General features: G+C 42.4%; 1 protein-coding gene across 1 annotated transcript in view; it reads left to right on the top strand.

Moving 5' to 3' along the window:
• The window catches only part of prima1 (proline rich membrane anchor 1), a 57,565-nt gene that overhangs the window by 1,171 nt on the left and 35,081 nt on the right, over positions 1–21,313 (top strand). The window contains exons 2-3 of the mRNA XM_058090749.1: positions 2,990–3,131; positions 11,147–11,279. Of these exons, the coding sequence (XP_057946732.1) occupies positions 2,990–3,131; positions 11,147–11,279 (275 nt within the window). The remainder of the gene's footprint in view (positions 1–2,989; positions 3,132–11,146; positions 11,280–21,313) is intronic.

Genomic DNA, 21,313 nt, shown 5'->3' with positions numbered 1-21,313 from the left:
GTAAGATTAAGCTTACTTTTTGGTTCTTTATTTACTCGGGGCAACTACAGCGGAAGCACTTTAAAAAAATGCACATCACGTTTAATGTAATAGTAATAGTATAATAATAACCACCAGCTTTATTATTGTGGCTTCTAATGCAATGCAAGCATATTTTGACAAAACATTAGGAACACCTAAACCCAATAATAAGCATGTACATATCAAAAACTTTGACAGTTTTGACATTTATTTATGTATTATATATTTTTTCTTCTTTATTTCCAACATGAAAAAACACCCAAAGCACAACAAACCTACAAAAATCAATACAAATAAAAATACTTATGTATATATAAACATATGCATGTTCGAAAGGGAGTGGGAAGAAGTCAAGACTTATATATAGTCCCACCCCCCCAAACCGCCTAGATTCCAACCTAATCCCAGCAAAAAATATATTATTCCTTGTCTACACAGAATAAAAACCACCCTCACCCAGCTTGAGGCACCCAACTCCGTGCCAAGAGCAACCAGTCATCATATCGTACGTATATAGTCCAGTACAAAAAAAAGAAAGAAACCACTTCAACTAAACAGTCACCACACCAGTCATCACAAGCTAACATGGATATAAAAACACCACTGTTATACTGTTCTTTCAGTCAGATGGAAAAATAAAAGTATGTGAGAGAAAAAAAGAAAAATATTCTTCAAAATACCTCAAATTAAATAATCACACTTACTTAGTCTTACTACTTCCTAATTGTCACTGCTATCACAACTACATATCAATATTTCCAAAACTGTGTACAGCCTTACTACACTTAAACATATCACCTTCTTAATATCTCTCCAGAATGGCCCAAATGGAGCCAATATAGCAAATCAGGGTAGCCAAAATATTAGGTACACCAGTACAGTACAATCAGTAGGATTCTACCATAATAATAAACTGTCAAAACACAACATTTTGTTAAAAAACCAACAGCTCCAGTATTGAGTCTCTAGCTAAAATAATAGGAACTGATTCAGTACACACCCCAATCCTGTTATATTATATTAGTATGATCATATCAATATTTCCAAAACTGTGTACAGCCTTGTCTCTACTATAGCAAATCAGGGGAGCCAAAATATTAGGTACACCAGTACAGTACACTCAGTAGGGTTGTAGGGTCAAAACACAGCATTTGTATTTATTACTAAAATCAACAGCTCCAGTGTTGAGTATCTTTGGGTAGCTAAAATAATAGGAACTGAATATGAACCCAATCCTGTTATATTATATTAGTATGATCTTATCATTATTTCCAAAACTGTGTACAGCCTCACTACACTTAAACATATCACACCCTTAATCACCTTGAATCAGGGTTGCCAAAATATTACCTTCTTAATATCGCCCCAGAATGGCCCAAATGGAGCATTTTTCTATCTTGTTGTCTCTCCTATAGCAAATCAGAGTAGCCAAAACATTAGGTACACCAGTACAGTACAATCAATAGGGTTGTACCATAATAATAAACTGTCAAAACACAGCATTTTTATTTAATTCTAAAATCAACAGCTCCAGTATTGAGTCTCTTTGGGTAGCTAAAATAATAGGAACTGAATATGAACCCAATCCTGATATATTATATTAGTATGATCATATCAATATTTCCAAAAATGTGTGCAGCCTCACTACACTTAAACATATCACCTTCTTAATATCTCTCCAGAATGGCCCAAATGGAGCATTTTTCTATCTTGTTGTCGCTCCTATAGCAAATCAGGGTAGCCAAAACATTAGGTACACCAGTACAGTACAATCAGTAGGGTTGTACCATCATAATAAACTGTCAAAACACAGCATTTTTATTTAGTTTTAAAATAGTATGATCATACCATTATTTCCAAAACTGTGTACAGCCTCATTACACTTAAACATATCACACCCTTAATCACCTTAAATCAGGGTTGCCAAAATATTAGGTATACCGAATCAGAATCAGAATCAGAATCAGAAAAGGTTTATTGCCAGGTATGATCAAACACATACTAGGAACTTGTTTTGGTATAGTAGGTGCAGACACATCTATTAAAAAAAAGAATGAAAAATACAAAGTATACAGAATAAGCTGTATACTACTATACCAGTACAGTACAATCAATAGGGTTGTACCATAATAATAATAAACTGTCAAAACACAGCATTTTTATTCAGTTCTAAAATCAACAACTCCAGTATTGAGTCTCTTTGTGTAGCTAAAATAATAGGAACTGATTCCAATCCTGTTATATTATATTAGTATGATCATATCATTTTTTTCCAAAAGTAAGCATTATTATATTTTTTCAACGCTTCAGCTGCAGTGCTTGCAAAATGAGGAAGACACCCCCCCCTTTTTCTGTATGATTCAATACAGTTAAACGCCACTGCAAGCACTAAAATAAATATATTGTTAAAAAAAGACAGTAATATGCATATTGTTAAATGCATACATTCACAGTACAAAAGCTGCATTGGCATTGGTTGTTGTTATACAGTGTAGGCTGCACGTTAGCGTTAGCACGGTGCTTGTGGCACACATTCATGTACATAAATAGAGACAAAACTAGACACGCACTGCTTGTTTTCCCAACACGATTGGGTTATCCCAGCAGGATCCACGCAGCAGGCATATGCTAGCGCTGAGTAGCGTAACCTGTGCCCCCCCCACGCTGCTGCCTACAGATGAGCTGTTGCTCACGCACACACGCAGCGTTATAGCAGGGTTCACGTGTAATGTGATCCGCTTGAGTTTGCAAGTCCACCCACTCGCACACTCCTCCGGCGGGCCCTGCTGCCCACTCTGTCGGTTGGTGGGTGGGTGGCTTCTTACATGGGGGATATGCAGCTGGAGATGTGCTGCAGTCGCAACGCCGGTGGAGAAGTGATGTGCTGTGCACGAGGACAGCCTCTAAAGTCGTTTTTTTTTTTTTTTTTTTTCATGTGCTTCCTTCATTCCACAAAAAAAAAAAAAAGGGAGAACTCCAGAGGTCATGCTCGCAGACCGCGGCAGAGAAAGTTAGCCAACAGTGCCAGCTGGCGTGCCACTGTCGAAGATACCCTCCCCTGCCCCCGCCGCCACCTCCGCCACCTCCCCCGCGGCTACTGGGCGCCACAGGTAAGAACCCCAGCAAAACTACGTCACTCCCAGAATTCCATGTGATTCGTGCAAAATGTGCCATTCGTACTCTTGAGTTTTACACGCGATGAGAGGCGGCAGGATGTTGACAGCAGAGTTAATTTATGCGGGGGGGGGGGGGGGGGGGGGGGGCTGACCTTGGGGAGTACCCAGCTGCCTGTGAGATCCAAGCCTGCTGGGCCGCCAAGCTCATTGCTAGGGTTTCCCCCGGAGGACGCCCCCCCCCCCCCCTTATGATTAAAACACAGATGACTTCATTAAATTAGCTATAATTGCAACATAAGACGCTAATGAAGCAGCACACTTTTTTTGTTTTGAAGTTTGGCGCCGGCGGCGATAAGTTGCAGCCTCCCTGAAGTCCACATACGGGCCGACATGTTTCACCTGAAAGTGGATATGATTTGTACGTGGTCTCGAGACCCTTTAATGAACACGGCGATGAGATACGGACGACAGGCGTTGCTGATGATGCAGCCATTTGTGAGCTATTACCGTGACTCTTTAGAATCACTCACCCTCGGCCTTTTTATATACGAGGAGGGACGAGTACTTCATCATCAGCAGGGAGCGCTGGAAAGGTTTTCATCAATCTGCTACAATGATTTTTTTTTTTTTTTTTTTTTTAGTGGACCACTTTTTTTTTTTTTTTTCCTCTGACACAACAGTGGGCTCCCATTGAATGAGGAGTCATGGACCACCCCCCCTCCCCTCGTGACTGTTGTCAAGGTCACTGCACAAACGCTGCCAGGAGCATCTGACTCAAGTGATGCTATGAATGCTCAATTTAGGAAACAACATTAGAAAATAAACTGTGCTAAATAGCATGTTATATAGCATGTTGTACAAGGGAATCAAGGAATTACAGTTCAAACATGCTTAACGGTGATGTCGCATGTTTACACTTTGCACAACTGAACATCCGAAAAGGAGCAGGAAGAAGCAAAGCTTATTTAATTTAGTGTTGTGACGTTCAAAAACAAACTGGTTCTTTTGGAACGGCTCATTAACATGAACGATGGGAACCAAGTCCCCCCCCCCCCCCCCCCCGGTTATATGGGGAGGAGCGCACCCCAGGGGCGCGGTGCTGATTAGATATGCAAATAGCATCACGTGACTCATACACGGTGACTCAACTTGTGATTTAGTAACTCTTATTATGTCGACTACATTGGGTAATATGAGGGCTAAAGGTGACTATAGGGATGTTAGTTTATGTCTGGAGGGCTCTAATACTGTTAAAACATGTATTTAGAAAGTGCCGGATATCAGCCTAAAAATGTGATATCAGTTGATATCGGTATCAGATTTTTTTTTCCATTCATTTTCTACCGCACGAGCATCGCAGGGGGTGCTGGAGCCTATCCCAGCTGTCTTCGGGCGAGAGGCGGGGTACACCCTGGACTGGTCGCCAGCCAATCACAGGGCACATACAGACAAACAACCATTCACACTCACATTCATACCTATGGACAATTTGGAGTCGCTAATTAACCTAGCATGTTTTTGGAATGTGGGAGGAAACCGGAGTACCCGGAGAAAACCCACGCATGCACGGGGAGAACATGCAAACTCCACACAGGGATGGCCGAGGGTGGGAATTGAACCCTGGTCTCCTGCGCACTAACCACTAGACCGCCGTGCCGCCTCAGGAAGAAGCAAAGCTTATTTAATCTAGTGTTGTGACGTTCAAAAACAGACTGGTTCTTTTGGAACGGCTCATTAACATGAACGATGGGAACCAAGTTGCAGCTGGGAACCGTTCACCCCCCCCCCCCTCCCGGTTATATGGGGAGGAGCGCACCCCAGGGGCGCGGTGCTTATTAGATATGCAAATAGCATCACGTGACTCATGCACGGTGACTCATCTCTTATTATGTCAACTACATTGGGTAATATGATAGCAAAGGTGACTATAGGGGTGTTAGTTTATGTCTGGAGGGCTCTAATACTGTTAAAACATGTATTTAGAAAGTGCCGGAAAAATGTGATATCAGTTGATATCGGTATCAGATTTTTTTTCCAGATCATTCATTCATTCATTCATTTTCTACTGCTTTTTCTTCACGAGGGTCGCAAGGGGTGCTGGAGCCTATCCCAGCTGTCTTCGGGCGAGAGGCAGGGTACACGCTGGACTGATTGGCCAGCCAATCACAGGGCACATATAGACAAACAACCATTCACACTCACATTCATACCTACGACTCCAAATTGTCCATAGGTATGAATGTGAGTGTGAATGGTTGTTTGTCTATATGTGCTCTGTGATTGGCTGGCCCGCTTCTCGCACGAAGACAGCTGGGATAGGCTCCAGCATGCCCATGACCCTCGTGAGGATAAGCGGTATAGAAAACAAATAGATGGATTACCTTTTACAGACAGGTGAGGTATAAGAATGAATTAAGTCCTGTAGCGTTTACTGTGTGAACGGAACTGCAGGAGTCTGTTAGAGTCTATTGTCCAATGGAGTGGGTGGGTGGGGTTGTACATGATGTCTTGGATAAAGAATATGTACTAAAAAATTATAAAAAATATAGCTTATTCAGTAATAAAAGAAGAAACAAATAAAGCGGAGTAATTTGCGATCGGTTGAATCTGTGGTTGAATTTTTCGGATTGGCTGTGACAGTCCCAATTTCCCTTCAGTGCACTTGTGCAAAATTGATGAACAGCCGGCTCAAATCATCTCATGAAGAGTGTTGTTGCGTGTATAGGACATGTTCTCTCAACCTGCTGACTAAAAACCTGTCAAGGGACTCCAAATTTAAAGTTGAGGTTGCACTCAAACTTCATTAATTCATTCATTCATTTTCTACCGCTTTTTCCACACAAGGGTCGCGGGGGGTGCTGGAGCCTATCCCAGCTGTCTTCTGGGCGAGAAGCGGGGTACACCCTGGACTGGTGGCCAGCCAATCACAGGGCACATATAGACAAACAACCATTCACACTCACATTCATACCTATGGACAATTTGGAGTCGCTAATTAACCTAGCATGTTTTTGGAATGTGGGAGGAAACCGGAGTACCCGGAGAAAACCCACGCATGCACGGGGAGAACATGCAAACGCCACACAGAGATGGCTGAGGGTGTTGAACTCGGGTCTTCTACCACTCGACCACCGTGCAGCCTGTTTCATGCCTTATTATTCATTCATTTTCTACCGCTTATCCTCACGAGGGTCGCAGGGGTGCTGGAGCCTATCCCAGCTGTCTTCTGGGCGAGAAGCGGGGTACACCCTGGACTGGTGGCCAGCCAATCACAGGGCACATATAGACAAACAACCATTCACACTCACATTCATACCTATGGACAATTTGGAGTCGCTAACTAACCTAGCATGTTTTTGGAATGTGGGAGGAAATCCACGCATGCATGGGGAGAACATGCAAACGCCACACAGAGATGGCTGAGGGTGTTGAACTCGGGTCTTCTACCACTCGACCACCGTGCAGCCTGTTTCATCCCTTATTATTCATTCATTTTCTACCGCTTATCCTCACGAGCGTCACGGGGGGTGCTGGAGCCTATCCCAGCTGTCTTGGGGCGAGAGGCGGGGTACACCCTGGACTGGTGGCCAGCCAATCACAGGGCACATATAGACAAACAACCATTCACACTCACATTCATACCTATGGACAATTTGGAGTTGCTAATTAACCTAGCATGTTTTTAGAACGTGGGAGAATATCCACGCATGCACGGGGAGAACATGCAAACGCTACACAGAGATGGCTGAGGGTGTTGAACTCGGGTCTTCTAGCTGTGAGGCCTGTGCGCTAACCACTCGGTCACCGTGCAGCCTGTTTCATCCCTTATTATTCATTCATCTGCGTCTTTTGTCTCAAGGCAAACTCAATAGCTCGAGTTCTCCTCGTCATCAAGCGAAGTCCGACATTTCGATAGCGTCGCATCCGCGGTGTAAGGCATCTAAAATAACTTTCGGACAAAACAACAACTCATAAACGTGTATTCTTTTGGAACGGGCGTGCTGACTCCGAATGCCAGTTGACTGACTCCAAATGCTACTGCCACTTTGGAATAGAAATTAAAAAAATGTGAACAATCCCGGAAGAATTTGATTATTAGTACTGATTCCCATCCATACTCAAGAATCGATGCCCAATCGTATTCATGTCAAAATAGGCACATCACGTTTGTAGCATCACTTTTGTCCATTTATATTCACAAACACAATAAACACGTCAGTCTGAGAAGGCGGAAAATGACGGTGGTTCAGACCCGGAAGACCTCATTGCTGACATCTGCCATGATTGACAGGGACTCTTAGACAGGTAGGGCAGGGGGAATGAGTCAGCTGACACTGTCAAAAAAAAACTATGACCACTTTGACTAGTGATGCTTTTGAAACAAACACAGAATGACGAATAACTGTGTTTGTGCTTAAGCGCCTGCATACTTCGGAGTGTTCTGTGTCTTTGTTTTTTTTTATTACGGCTGGAAAATAAGCCACAATCACCACGTTTACATGAGGAGTTTTTCCCATTTGCGAATGACCTTTCCAAAAACAATGGTACACATGGAAAGGAATATTCCAATCTCTTGTCTACATGTCACTATAATCAACCAGAATAGTCAATAGGGCATGCGTAGTAAAACGTAAACATCAACATCACGTGATACCGTTTTTCTTTCACTTTTTGGAATAACTCCGTATCGCCAGTTTTTTGTTCGTCCAGTCTTGAAATTTAGTTTGGATCAAAAACTTTCCCCAGCAGTCCAGTACCGATTGTTCGCCTGCATTTTTAAACCTAAAGATCTGAGCATGCACTGAAAGAACGCACCCGGGATCAATTTAAACAGGAAAAGATCAAATTCAATATTGCTAATATTTATAATTAAACTTAGGACATGTTTTATATAGATATTCATTCATTCATTCATTTTCTACCACTTTTTCCTCACGAGGATCGCGGGGGGTGCTGGAGCCTATCCCAGCTGTCTTTGGGCAAGACAATATTTGCTGGCGGAATAAGCACTCAGAGGCATCAATCAACTGGAACAAAATATTTCCTTATTCAAACAAAATGAAAAAAAAACTGTCACAAAGAAAAAAATATATAAAAATTTCAACTATGGTGCGTTCAGGGACCACCGGACAAAACGCTTTATGAAAAAAGTTAATAAATTGAGACATTCATTGATTCATTCATTCATTTTCTACCGCTTTTCCTCACGAGGGTCGCAGAGGTGCTGGAGCCTATCCCAGCTGTCTTGGGGCGAGAGGCGGGGTACACCCTGGACTGGTGGCCAGCCAATCACAGGGCACATATAGACAAACAACCATTCACACTCACATTCATACCTATGGACAATTTGGAGTCGCTAATTAACCTAGCATGTTTTCGGAATGTGGGAGGAAACCGGAGTACCCAGACAAAACCCATGCATGCACGGGGAGAACATGCAAACTCCACACAGGGATGGCCGAGGGTGGAATCAAACCCGGGTCTCCTTGCTGTGAGGTCTGTGCGCTAACCACTCGACACCGTGCAGCCCGACTTCAAACTTAATAAATATAAAAATGACCCAAATAAGCCAGTTTTTTGAACGGTTCTTTGAAAGGAACGGCTCACCAAGATCCGGCTCCCCTCAAAGAGCCAAAAATCCCATCACGAAGAAGAACACACCCTGACAAATTTCCGTTTGAGCGGGTACAAGATACCTCAATCGGATTGGTTAAAGGAATATTCCATCCCTGTTCAATTCTTTCCGTTTTTGAGCAAATAAACCAAATGCAATTGGAATATTTGGGTCCATGTATACTATTGACATAATGGCTATTGACATCATATTTGCAAATTATGATAAATAAATGTTAATTATAAAAAGTGATATTGGATAATTCCTCACGGCACACCTGACGGTTTCTCAAGGTACACTAGTGTGCCGCGGTACAGTGGTTGAAAATGACCTGGGAATGCCTTGGTGTCTTCCCGATGGAACTGGCGTCTAGAGATACGGAAGTCTGGACTTCCGTCCCGAGGGTTCTGCCCCTGCAATGCAGATAATCGGAACAAAATGAAAATGGACCCACGCCTCCTTTGATGTTTTAGTATGCGGCCTTAAAGCCTCGACAAGAATAGACTGTGTTGTGATTAAATATGACAAGCATACCCATTTAGTAGATTTTAACTCCTTTATGAGACTGTTTACAAAAAGGTGGAGACACCATGAATGATTCATTAACGGAGTCGAACTTTAATTCCTATAACTGCATAATTACCAGCCTATTCTTTCATCTCCGGCGCAAAGTTTTGCTCCAGAGTGTAGTCTTTAGAAGGCAATGAATATGTATGTGTGGAAAATGGGGAAGGAATCTGGGACAATGACTGGCTGGGACCGTATCTATCCTCCTCCCCCCTAAAAAAATCTTCCCCTTCAAAGGAATTGGTTCTTACCTCAAAATGGAAACAACCCCATGGCGGTAACAAAAAGCAGCATTAACAAGTAGAAGAAGGTGTTTAGATTTTGAGTATGTAATAAGCACAAGTCCAAGTTTCATAGACAATATTAGTAAACCAAAAATAGTAACCATATCTAACTCATTCATTCATTTTCTACCGCTTTTCTTCACGAGGGTCGCAGGGGTGCTGGAGCCGATCCCAGCTGTCTTTGGACTGGTCGCCAGCCAATCACAGGGCACATATAGACAAACAACCATTCACACTCACATTCATACCTATGGACAATTTGGAGTCGCTAATTAACCTAGCATGTTTTTGGAATGTTGGAGAAAACTGGAGTACCCGGAAAAAAAAACATGCATGTACGGGTAGAACATGCAAACTCCATACAAAGATGGTCGAGGGTGGAATTGAACCCTGGTCTCCTACCTGTGAGGTCTGCGCGCTAACCATTCGACCGCCTATCTAACTGTATGGTATTATTTATTTACAAAACAAGCAATTCAGATTGTAGAACGATGCAAAGATAGATATAGATGATTGATGCACTACACCAGGGGTCTCAAACACGCAGGGCCAAATGTGGCCCGCAGGACACTAGTTTGAGGCCCCCGCCTTGATATGAAAGTTTAATGTTAGTGCGGCCTACGCAAGTTTGATATGGATGCTGTATGGTATCATGTACCCAGAAAAAATTATTACGTTTGATTAATGTTCATGTTAAAGGTTAAATAACTGTTAATAGTTATCCTCCCTATCCGTGTGGAAGTGGTAAGTTTTTGGCTATTTAAGTTTAAAGGAAATAACTTGAAGGCTACCGTTTAGGTCGCTAGCTGTCTAGTTTGCGAGTTAGCATGTGTCTCAAGACCCTGCAGTTGTGCAATATGTTGTAAATAAAAAGAGTATAAATGTGACTATAGTCGTGTTTTGTCATGTCTACAGGGCTCTAATAATGCTTTGTTCATTTTAATCTGAAAAAAATAATTTGTCTACCCACCAACTATATGTGGTTTCTTAAGTTTTTATTATTTGGTGTTTTATTATTATTATTATATTTATTTATTTATTACTGATTGATTGATTTTCTTTATTCTTGATTTGTTTATTTATTTTTCATCTTATTTTGTGTAGAAAAATAAAAATTAAGATATTTGAGAACAGTGGAATGTTTTATCAGAGCTTTTCTTGTAGAAAATTGGAACCAAAGCGAAGTTTTTTTAATTTCTTCGTTTTTTAATAAATGCGTTTTTTGTTTTTTTTGGAAAACCTGATGCGGCCCAGTCTCACCCAGACCCTAGCTCCAGTGGCCCCCAAGTAAATTGAGTTTGAGACCCCTGCACTACACACTTGAAGTTGCTGATTCACACAATGTTTATCCAACAGAGTGGGTCTTCCTGCATTTAGGTCTAATGTGGAAATGGACCAGTAATTGTTGTGGTGTTAGAGTGCCTCCGTAAGAGAACTTAAATGATTTACGGTTGTGTCGATAGTGATATTATTGAATGTTCAAGTGACTTCTAGGTTTTTTCATGATAATGTTTTGATGGAATCTTACTGTTCTTCTCCCCCAGTGGCAGAACCCATGGTGCCCTTAGTGAGACCCTGGTGGACGGACATGGACTTTATAGTGCTGGGAACAGTAGGCTGTGCCTCAGCCGTTTTCCTACTCTCAGCTATCATCATCTGCTACAAGGCCATCAAGAGGTTGGTTGTTATTTCGTCTTTACTAAATATGCGGCCATGTTTGTTTGTTGGGGAGCAAGTGAGAAAATGTGTATTTCTTTCATTGTCTGACCGTATTTTTGAGCGTAAAAGTCAATTATGACAATAAAGGGATGATGGATAGCCCAAAAATATATTTGATTCTGATTCATCTTGCAAAATATGACCTTATCAAGTCAACATAAAGGACAAGACTAACTCAAAAACACAAATCATAACATGGTACATGACAAATTGACATGACAACCCTTCCCCTTGGATCGCCGCATAGTTTCGGTTGCTAAGCAACGCCTTGTCAACACCGACCGTCGTTAGCCTGTTAGCTGGCTTTTACGACTGTCTTCGATATCTACTGTTCGTTGGTATAGCGAATATAGTCTCTGACCACTCGATGTTACAGCCCGGAATGTCCCCACGAAGGTTCCCGAGATGTTATGGAGGTTATGGAAGCTAAAAGCTGCCACCAGCTAGCTAGCCACCAACTTGCTAGCTAGCCTTGTAACGGCTGTCGACTCCTTACAGTTTGTTGATATGGTGAGTTCAGACTTCTCTTATCCTGAATTAAGACTCACCGGAGTAATTCGAGGTTCTGACACGAGTAATGGGCGGGAATGTTACCAACAAAAACTTAAAAAAAAACTTAAAAACTCCGGCACCAAAGCCAGAGCTCATGCCTAGTACCTGGTCAGCCAATAGCATATGACATAAACGTTAAGAAAAGTTTTTGGAATGTGGGAGGAAACCCGGAGTACCCGGAGAAAACCCACGCATGCACGGGGAGAACATGCCAACTCCACACAGAGACAGCCGAGGGTGGAATTTAAACTTGTATCTTCTAGCTGTGAGGCCTACAGGCTAACCACTCGTACACCGTGCAGCCGGAGGTGGGCCATTAATTCATTCATTTTGTACCGCTTTTTCTCACAAGGGTCGCGGGGGTGCTGGAGCCTATCCCAGCTGTCTTTGGGCGAGAGGCGGGGTACACTCGGGACTTAAATAGCCAAAAACTTACCACTTCCACACGGATAGGGAGGATAACTATTAACAGTTATTTAACCTTTAACATGAACATTAATCAAACGTAATATTTTTTTTCTGGGTACATGATACCATACAGCAGGGGTCTCAAACACATTTGGCCCGCAGCACACTAGTTTGAGGCCCCCGCCTTGATATGAAAGTTTAATGTTCGTGGGTTTCTCGGTACATGATACCATACAGCATCCATATCAAACTTGCGCGGGCCGCACTAACATTAAACTTTCATATCAAGGCGGGGGCCTCAAACTAGTGTCCTGCGGGCCACATTTAGCCCGCGGGCCGCGTGTTTGAGACCCCTGGCTTAGACTGTCTCAGCTGTCTTCGCGGTACAACATGTTATCTACCCCCCTCTCTGTAAAGTATGAAACGATTATAGCAGGCGTGCCAAATGCTAAGGAAGCCCATTTATTCTTGGATTGCTTGTCGATGACGAATGTCTAATGAGGTCTGACTGGACTTGGTTTTTTAAAGCAGAACGCCACTGAAGTCTGCATCATGCCGTCTGGTGCCCACGGAGCTTCAGGACACGACCCGCTCGCATGTATAAAAGATGTGGCCTGCAACTGAATGACTGCGCAAATTAATTCATAAATAATGACTCTGGTTTGGGGATGGAGCCTGTAATGCAACAACACTTCTTTCCTGCCGCGGCTGCATTAAAAAAAAAAAAAAAAAAAAAAAAGTGCCCCTTGGCTATGCACGTGGGGTGGGGGGGGCTGGAGAATTGCCGTAATGAATTCCTGAGCCAACAACCCATTACTTCCGCTGCCTGACTTTGCCTATTTGTTGTTTGTAGGAAGGAGGGATGGAGTTCTGCTGAGGGAGGCTTAATATAGTTCAATAAATATAATATATAACAAGCTGGTTTCATCACGCACAAATAAAACATAGGCGTGATTTTGCACACGCATGTGGAGTTATTCTCACACGGGTGTGTAAATAAATATGTCAAGCTGTTTACGGATGGATGCTCTACTTGTGTGTGTGTGTGTGTGTGTCTTCATTAAATGTCTGCCGACATTAACGTGTAATTCAGAGTGCATGTGTGACACTCTGCTGCCTGAATGTCACACAGGAAAAATGGGTCTGGCTTTCGCTGCAGGCCAAAACCTCACGCAGGCTTTCCTCTAATACGCCAAATGGGGGGGTGGTGGGAGGGGGGGCGTTTGCCATCGCACCAGCAGCCTCGTGGGACTCCTTTTGCTTTTCCCGTATTCGGCCCGCCGTTGCGAGTCTCGCTTATGCAAATGAAAATCAACAGTATCGCTACTGTAGTCTGTGGTGACATTTATACCCGATTCGGTGATTTAGCATCTGACCTCGTTGTGACCCTTTGGGGTCAAGACAGTCTGTATTAATGGCAAATGACAGGAAAGAGAAAAAAGCCCAGGTGTCAAATTCAAATTTAGCGTTCAGGCCTCACAGCTAGGAGACCCGAGTTCAATTCCACCCTCGGCCGTCTCTGTGTGGAGTTTGCATGTTCTCCCCGTGCATGCGTGGGTTTTCTCCGGGTACTCCGGTTTCCTCCCACATTCCAAAAACATGCTAGGTTAATTAGCGACTCCAAATTGTCCATAGGTATGAATGTGAGTGTGAATGGTTGTTTGTCTATATGTGCCCTGTGATTGGCTGGCCACCAGTCCAGGGTGTACCCCGCCTCTCGTCCCAAGACAGCTGGGATAGGCTCCAGCATCCCCCGCGACCCTCGTGAGGATAAGCGGTAGAAAATGAATGAATGATTGATTCATGGATACACAGTGTAAAAAGTGGTTAGCGCGCAGGCCTCACAGCTAAGAGACCCGAGTTCAATTCCACCCTCGGCCATCTCTGTGTGGAGTTTGAGTGGGTTTTCTCCGGGTACTCCGGTTTCCTCCCACATTCCAAAAACATGCTAGGTTAATTAGCGACTCCAAATTGTCCATAGGTATGAATGTGAGTGTGAATGGTTGTTTGTCTATATGTGCCCTGTGATTGGGTGGCCACCAGTCCAGGGTGTACTCTGGACCTCTCGCCCCAAGACAGCTGGGATAGGCTCCAGCACCCACCGCGACCCTCGTGAGGAAAAGCGGTAGAAAATGAATGAATGAATGTCTCAATTTATGAGCTTTTTTCATGAAGCGTTAAGATTTCGCACTTTGTCCGGTGGTCCTTGAACGGACCATAGTTGAATTTTTTTTTTCTTTGTGACTTTTTTTTTTCATTTTGTTCGAATAAGGAAATATTTTGTTCCAGTTGATTGATGCCTCTGAGTGCTTATTCCTCCATCAAATATTGTAACATTGCAACATACACCTCGGCCTGATTAATATTTCATATTGCATTTTATTCCTGACACTCTGCTCAGAAAGTGAGCAAATGTAGCCTATTCCCTCGGCTGCAAACCTGTCTCTTATCAAGAATGTCGTCATTCTTGGAGAAGCTGTTCCCATTGTTGTGCTGAAAGAATTATTCTTGCTGTCAGGTCCACCGGATTCTCAATAAATGGTGACGCCATCTTGGAATGAGCTACACATTGAAACAGTGGCATTTTTATGGATGATTTTAAGTTGAAACTCTGGACAGGCAAGCTTGGCTTTAGATTCACCAGACCTCGCTAACCCACAAATCACGTTTCGTAGTCCCGATCCGATGTTGATATCAGGATCGGGGTACACCCTGGACTGGTGGCCAGCCAATCACAGGGCACATATAGTCAAACAACCATTCACACTCACATTCATACCTATGGACAATTTGGAGTCACTAATTAACCTAGCTGGAGCCTATCCCAGCTGTCTTTGGGCGAGAGGCGGGGTACACCCTGGACTGGTGGCCAGCCAATCACAGGGCACATATAGACAAACAACCATTCACACTCACATTCATACCTATGGACAATTTGGAGTCGCTAATTAACCTAGCATGTTTTTGGAATGTGGGAGGAAACCGGAGTACCCGGAGTAAACCCACGCATGCACGGGGAGAACATGCAAACTCCACACAGAGATGGCTGAGGGTGGAATTGAACTCGGGTCTCCTAGCCGTGGGGCCTGTGTGCTAACCACTAGATCACCGTGTAGCCAAAATATGTAACCGGAGTACCCGGAGAAAACCCACGCATGCACGGGGAGAACATGCAAACTCCACACAGAGATGGCCGAGGGTGGAATTGAACTCGGGTCTCCTAGTCGTAGGACCTGTGCGCTAACCACTTGACCACCGTGCAGCCAAAATATGTAACCGGAGTACCCGGAGAAAACCCATGCATGCAAACTCCACACAGAGATAGCCAAGGGTGGAATTGAACCTCGGTCTCCAAGCTGTGAGGTTTGAGTTTCAAATATTTTCATATAAAAATCATTAAAAAAATGTCAAGGAAACTGGCCCTGGTCCACACTAATAAAAACTGAGAGTTTGCGAGTGAAAAAATAAACACATCCAGTTTCTACAGAGTCAATCCAGTCCCTTATTGCTCCAGGCGTTTCCGAAGAAAACATCTGGCTGAGGGCCAGAGTGCTTTAGACAGTCGACGAGTTGGCTGTGTCGGCTCCAGCCCTTCTGGCCTTTTTCTTATTTTTTATCATGTCTGCCACTCATCTGTCACCAGCAAAAAAAAAACAAAAAAAAAAAAAACAACTTCCCTACTATTCTATTGAGAGCGCAAAGCCACAGCAGGGGGGCTGGTGTGTTGCTAGCAGAAAGTAAAGGATCAGACACATTCTGCCTCTGAGTGTTGCTGTGGCATCCTAAGCAAAAAGACATGAAACTACACTCACCCCCCCACCCCACCCCCCCCACCCCCCGCGGTTGGCTGTCTTCCAACCCAAAAAGCCAAAATAAACAAAGCTGAAACTGACATGCTAATGGAGCGAGATGCTATTCCTAATCACTTAACGCTGTGGGAGTCTTGTCTAAAAGTGGATAATACGCCGCAGCTGCTCCCGTCCGATGGAAAGAAACTTGTTAAACGTTATGTGTTCGATGCCTTCAACTACATCATTTGTTAAACTACATCATCCGTGACTATCATTTTTTTTCCAGATGGTGAACGTAATCGTAAACAGCACATGTCACATGTCCTAATTTTTCCCGATGATCCCGTAGCCCAAACTTCAAACAGGGCTGTGATTGCACAGCTTTGATATAAAATATTCATCTAACCTGTGAAGTGTTGTGTTGCCACCTGCCACGTGTCAACAGCTTGGCATCCATTATTGAAAACCTGAGTAGAAGACCAAAAAAAACATTCCGGCCTCATCAGTGGGAGTGGACGTTACACTGTGGGGAAATAAAGGAACGTTACATACATGAATATGTTTTCAAAGTAGGAGAATCCCCAAACAGCATGATGGTCCCCTTGAGAAAAGTGTTGGTATATCCCAGCTCCCAAAGCTGCAGTCACATGCACCAATCAGCCTCAGAGCTGGACTAGTTTATCTCTCAGGCTTTTCCAGGGGGGGTCCCACTGGGGCACAGTGGGAATCATTTGTCCCCAAGGAAGTCATCATGACTCACACTTTGTTTACAACAAAGCCTTGAATGGCCCCATGGCGACCGAGTGGTTAGCACGCAGGCCACACAGCTAGGAGACCCAAGTTCGATTCCAATCTCGGGCATCTCTGTGTGGAGTTTGCATGTATGCGTGGTTTTTCTCCGGGTATTCTGGTTTCCTCCCACATTCCAAAAACATGCTAGGTTAATTAGCGACTCCAAATTGTCCATAGGTATGAATGTGAGTGTGAATGGTTGTTTGTCTATATGTGCTCTGTGATTGGCTGGCCACCAGTCCAGGGTGTACCCCACCTCTCGCCCGAAGACAGCTGGGATAGGCTCCAGCACCCCCACAACCCTCGTGAGGAAAAGCGGTAGAAAATGAATGAATGTATTAAAGTTTTAAGTCGGGCTGCACGGTGGTCGAGTGGTTAGCGCACAGGCCACACAGCTAGGAGACCCAAGATTGATTCCACACTCGGGCATCTCTGTGTGGAGTTTGCATGTTGTCCCCGTGTATGCGTGGGTTTTCTCCAGGTATTCCGGTTTCCTCCCACATTCCAAAAACATGCTAGGTTAATTAGCGACTCCAAATTGTCCATAGGTATGAATGTGAGTGTGAATGGTTGTTTGTCTATATGTGCCCTGTGATTGGCTGGCCACCAGTCCAGGGTGAAGACAGCTGGGATAGGCTCCAGCAACCCCCGCGACCCTCGTGAGGATAAGCAGTAGAAAATGAATGAATGTTTTCCTAGAGGGGCTGCATGGTGACCAAGTGGTTACCGCACAGGCCTCACAGCTAAAAGACCCTAGTTCAATTCCACACTCGGGCATCTCTGTGTGGAGTTTGCATGTTCTCCCCGTCATTCCCCGTTTCCTCCCACATTCCAACGACATGCTAGGTTAATTAGCGACTCCAAATTGTCCATAGGTATGAATGTGAGTGTGAATGGTTGTTTGTCTATATGTGCCCTGTGATTGGCTGGCCACCAGTCATTGCAGAATTGGATTGTTCCTCTTCACAATTTTGCAACTAAACAGTATTTATATGTAATATTCCCATCATGACATATTTGAGGCTTTGTGGAAACATGAAATTCTCAAACTTAAAAAAAATATATATATAGTAGAATATATAGCTGAGCAGGAATCCTGAGGAGTTATGTCATGCACGAGAGGCTCCAACGAGGAGGACGCCATGACAGCCCAGACAGCACCGAGTGACATAATGGTTTAACAGGTGTGACAAAATCACATTCACATTTGAGGACGGGGGCAACTTAAAACGAGGCCTGACGAATTGGGTTGACAGCGGGAGAGCGTTCAAACAGAGTGAGCGCGTGCAGAGAAGTCCTGGCACACAAGAGAGGGACTATTAGTAGAATATAGTAGATTATTTCTCTAGATTTTATTTTTTTTGGTTTAGTAGCGTGTATTGTTAGCTTTTTTACATATTTTGCCTAAATGAAGGGACATTTTGATGGCTAAAAAATGGCTAAATTAACTAAATTACAAATATAAAGCATTCGGATGATGCATTCAAATACGTGATATTATAGAGTAATGTTAAAAACTGTATTTAGAAGGTCGTAAATAGGTTTTTGTATGCTTTAAATACAAAAATATTTCAATTATAAATGACAAATGCTACTTGGTGGAAATTCACTTACCTCAGTCGGATCTGGAACCAGTAAATTGCGATAAACGATAAAGTACCGAACTGTAGTTTACCATGAATTCATCAAAGCTGCCCGAGCGATGAATTACAATAATATTAAATGATCATGTAGTAATTTCCTGTTTCTCCTGAACTCACAATCATCAATTATGTAAATATTTTCATTTTTATATAGACAAACAAAAGTGAAAAAACTACATAAAGTCTTAGTTTATACTGTATGTTATACTTAGCTTCATGTAAGCTAGCAGGCTACTTCCTGGTTCATGGAGGATGACCAAACACCATGTGAACATAACATTTTGGATTCTTTTGTGGATAGGAATTGGTTCAACTATGACCCAAAATGTGAAAAAAAAATCTTAACAAAGGAGAAAAAATTACAGAGACTAATATTTATGTCTGCCTGTGTTATACTTATAGTCTCATGTTAGTTAGCATGGTACTTCCTGGTTTGTGTACCATTTTATGATGTTTGGGTGGTACCACTGTGACTCTGACTGTGAAAAGAAACCAAAGAGAAAGCATAACAGTTCATATTTGTGCTTGTTTCTTTTTGTTACACTTAGCCTTATGATAGCTAATAGGCTACATCTTGTATTTATGGTAGAAGATGTTATTCCATAGTGTTTTTGTATTCTTGGGTGGTTCCACTGTGACTAAGACTGTGAAAAGATAACATTAATTCATCAAACAAAGAAGAAAAAAAACTACAGTGTCTGTTTATATTATTATTAGCCTCATGTTAGCTAGCAGGCTACTTCCTGGTTTGTGGACTTAAAATGATGGGACCATTTTATGATGCTTGGGTGGTTCCACTCTGACTAAGACTGTGAAAAGAAAACATGAATTAATCAAACAAAGAAGAAGAAAAAAACTACAGGGTTTATATTATTATTAGCCTCATGTTAGCTAGCAGGCTACTTCCTGGTTTGTGAACTTAAAACAATGGGACCACTGTACCATTTTATGATGCTTAGGTGGTTCAACTGTGACTAAGACTGTGAAAAGAAAACATGAATTCATCAAACATATAAGAAAAAAAAACTACAGTGTCTGTTTATGTTATTATTAGCCTCATGTTAGCTAGCAGGCTACTTCCTGGTTTGTGGACTTAAAACGATGGGACCACTGTACCATTTTATGATGCTTGGGTGGTTCCACTGTGACTAAGACTGTGAAAAGAAAACATGAATTTATCAAACAAAGTGTCTGTTTATGTTATTATTAACCTCATGTTAGCTAGGAAGCTACTTCCTGGTTTGTGAACTTAAAACAATGGGACCACTGTACCATTTTATGATGCTTGGGTGGTTCCACTGTGACTAAGATTGTGAAAAGAAAATATGAATTCATCAAACAAAGAAGAAAAAAACTACATTGTCTGTTTATGTTATTATTAGCTCATGTTAGCTAGGAGGCTACTTCCTGGTTCATGGAGGGTTATGTAGCATAATGGGACCAGACCATTTTTAGACTGTCTGTTGGGCACGGATACTTCCATTGTGAAAGATCAACATAAATGAACGTGAAACAACAAAAAAGGACAATCGAATTAGTGTTTGTTCATGTCATACTCGGTCCTCATGTTCGTTAGCATGCTACTTCCTGGTAAGTCAGAGTCGGAGGAACCCGTCGTGGCTTTGAAAGGAGAGGAGACAAGATGTCGCTCAAGGCTCCTGTGTGTTGGAGAGTCCACTGTACGCATCTGAGTGGGACAATGACTGTACTAACTGTATTCACATGTGTCTCTAAGTTACATAAAGGGGTCGCCGCACAAGGCACAGTACACTGGACAAATATAATAAGCACAAAAGGCACAGGGGAGTGCATGAAAGGGCTTTTATTGAATGATACTACTCTTCCAGGCCAATAGCGGCAAGGAGAAACATCTCTATTTTTTTTCTATTTTTTTTTTTAGACCGACAGACGGTAAGAGACTTTCACGTAAAGGATGGATGTTATTCCCAGCTTGTTTTGACAAGCCACACACACATAGTCATTACTAAGCAGAGAGAAGATTGCATCTAGCAGTCCCAGAAGGTAATTGCCTTATCGGCTAGGTTGCAATGCATCTTTCCCTTCCTGCAAATGTGACCTTTGAACATTGGTCTTATTAGAAAGGATCGAGGAGACCGGGAAATCAAATCAACGTCCAGGATAACTCATCTCCAAAGTCGTTTTATAATGGCATGGCCTTTAGCTGACGGTGGGACGCACCGTGGAATGTGAAGCCATGAGTTGGTTTTCATGTCTTCGGATATGAATTGTTTGATTTGCGTGGTATTCAAATTGTGGTTCGTAACAGCGTAACATGAGTCCAGAATTGGACATTTTTCCGGAATTTTTATGAATTTGTGACTTGCAAATGGAAGGCGTTTATTTATTTTTATTTGTATTTTTATTTGTAAAATAAAAATAAAAATAAAAATAAAAATAAAAATAAAAATAAAAATAAAAATAAAAATAAAAATAAAAATAAAAATAAAAATAAAAATAAAAATAAAAATAAAAATAAAAATAAAAATAAAAATAAAAATAAAAATAAAAATAAATTTGAAACTTATAATAGTTTCTTCTGCTTGTGGTGTACAAAAATAAAAATAAAAATTACAAGTTTCAAATATTTATTCATTTATTAATTCATTCATTTTCTACTGCTTATCCTCCAGGGTAACCCTGGACTGGTGGCCAGCCAATCACAGGGCACATATAGACAAACAACCATTCACACTCACATTCATACCTATGGACAATTTGGAGTCATACCCATGCTAATGGTGTTTAATCATGATTAATTCATTTAAAAACAGAGATGGCCGAGGGT

Source organism: Doryrhamphus excisus, chromosome 13 (assembly GCF_030265055.1).
Source record: "Doryrhamphus excisus isolate RoL2022-K1 chromosome 13, RoL_Dexc_1.0, whole genome shotgun sequence".
Classification (NCBI taxonomy): domain Eukaryota; kingdom Metazoa; phylum Chordata; class Actinopteri; order Syngnathiformes; family Syngnathidae; genus Doryrhamphus; species Doryrhamphus excisus.
The sequence above is the reverse complement of the archived record's forward strand: the minus strand, read 5'-3'. Positions and strand labels throughout refer to the sequence as shown.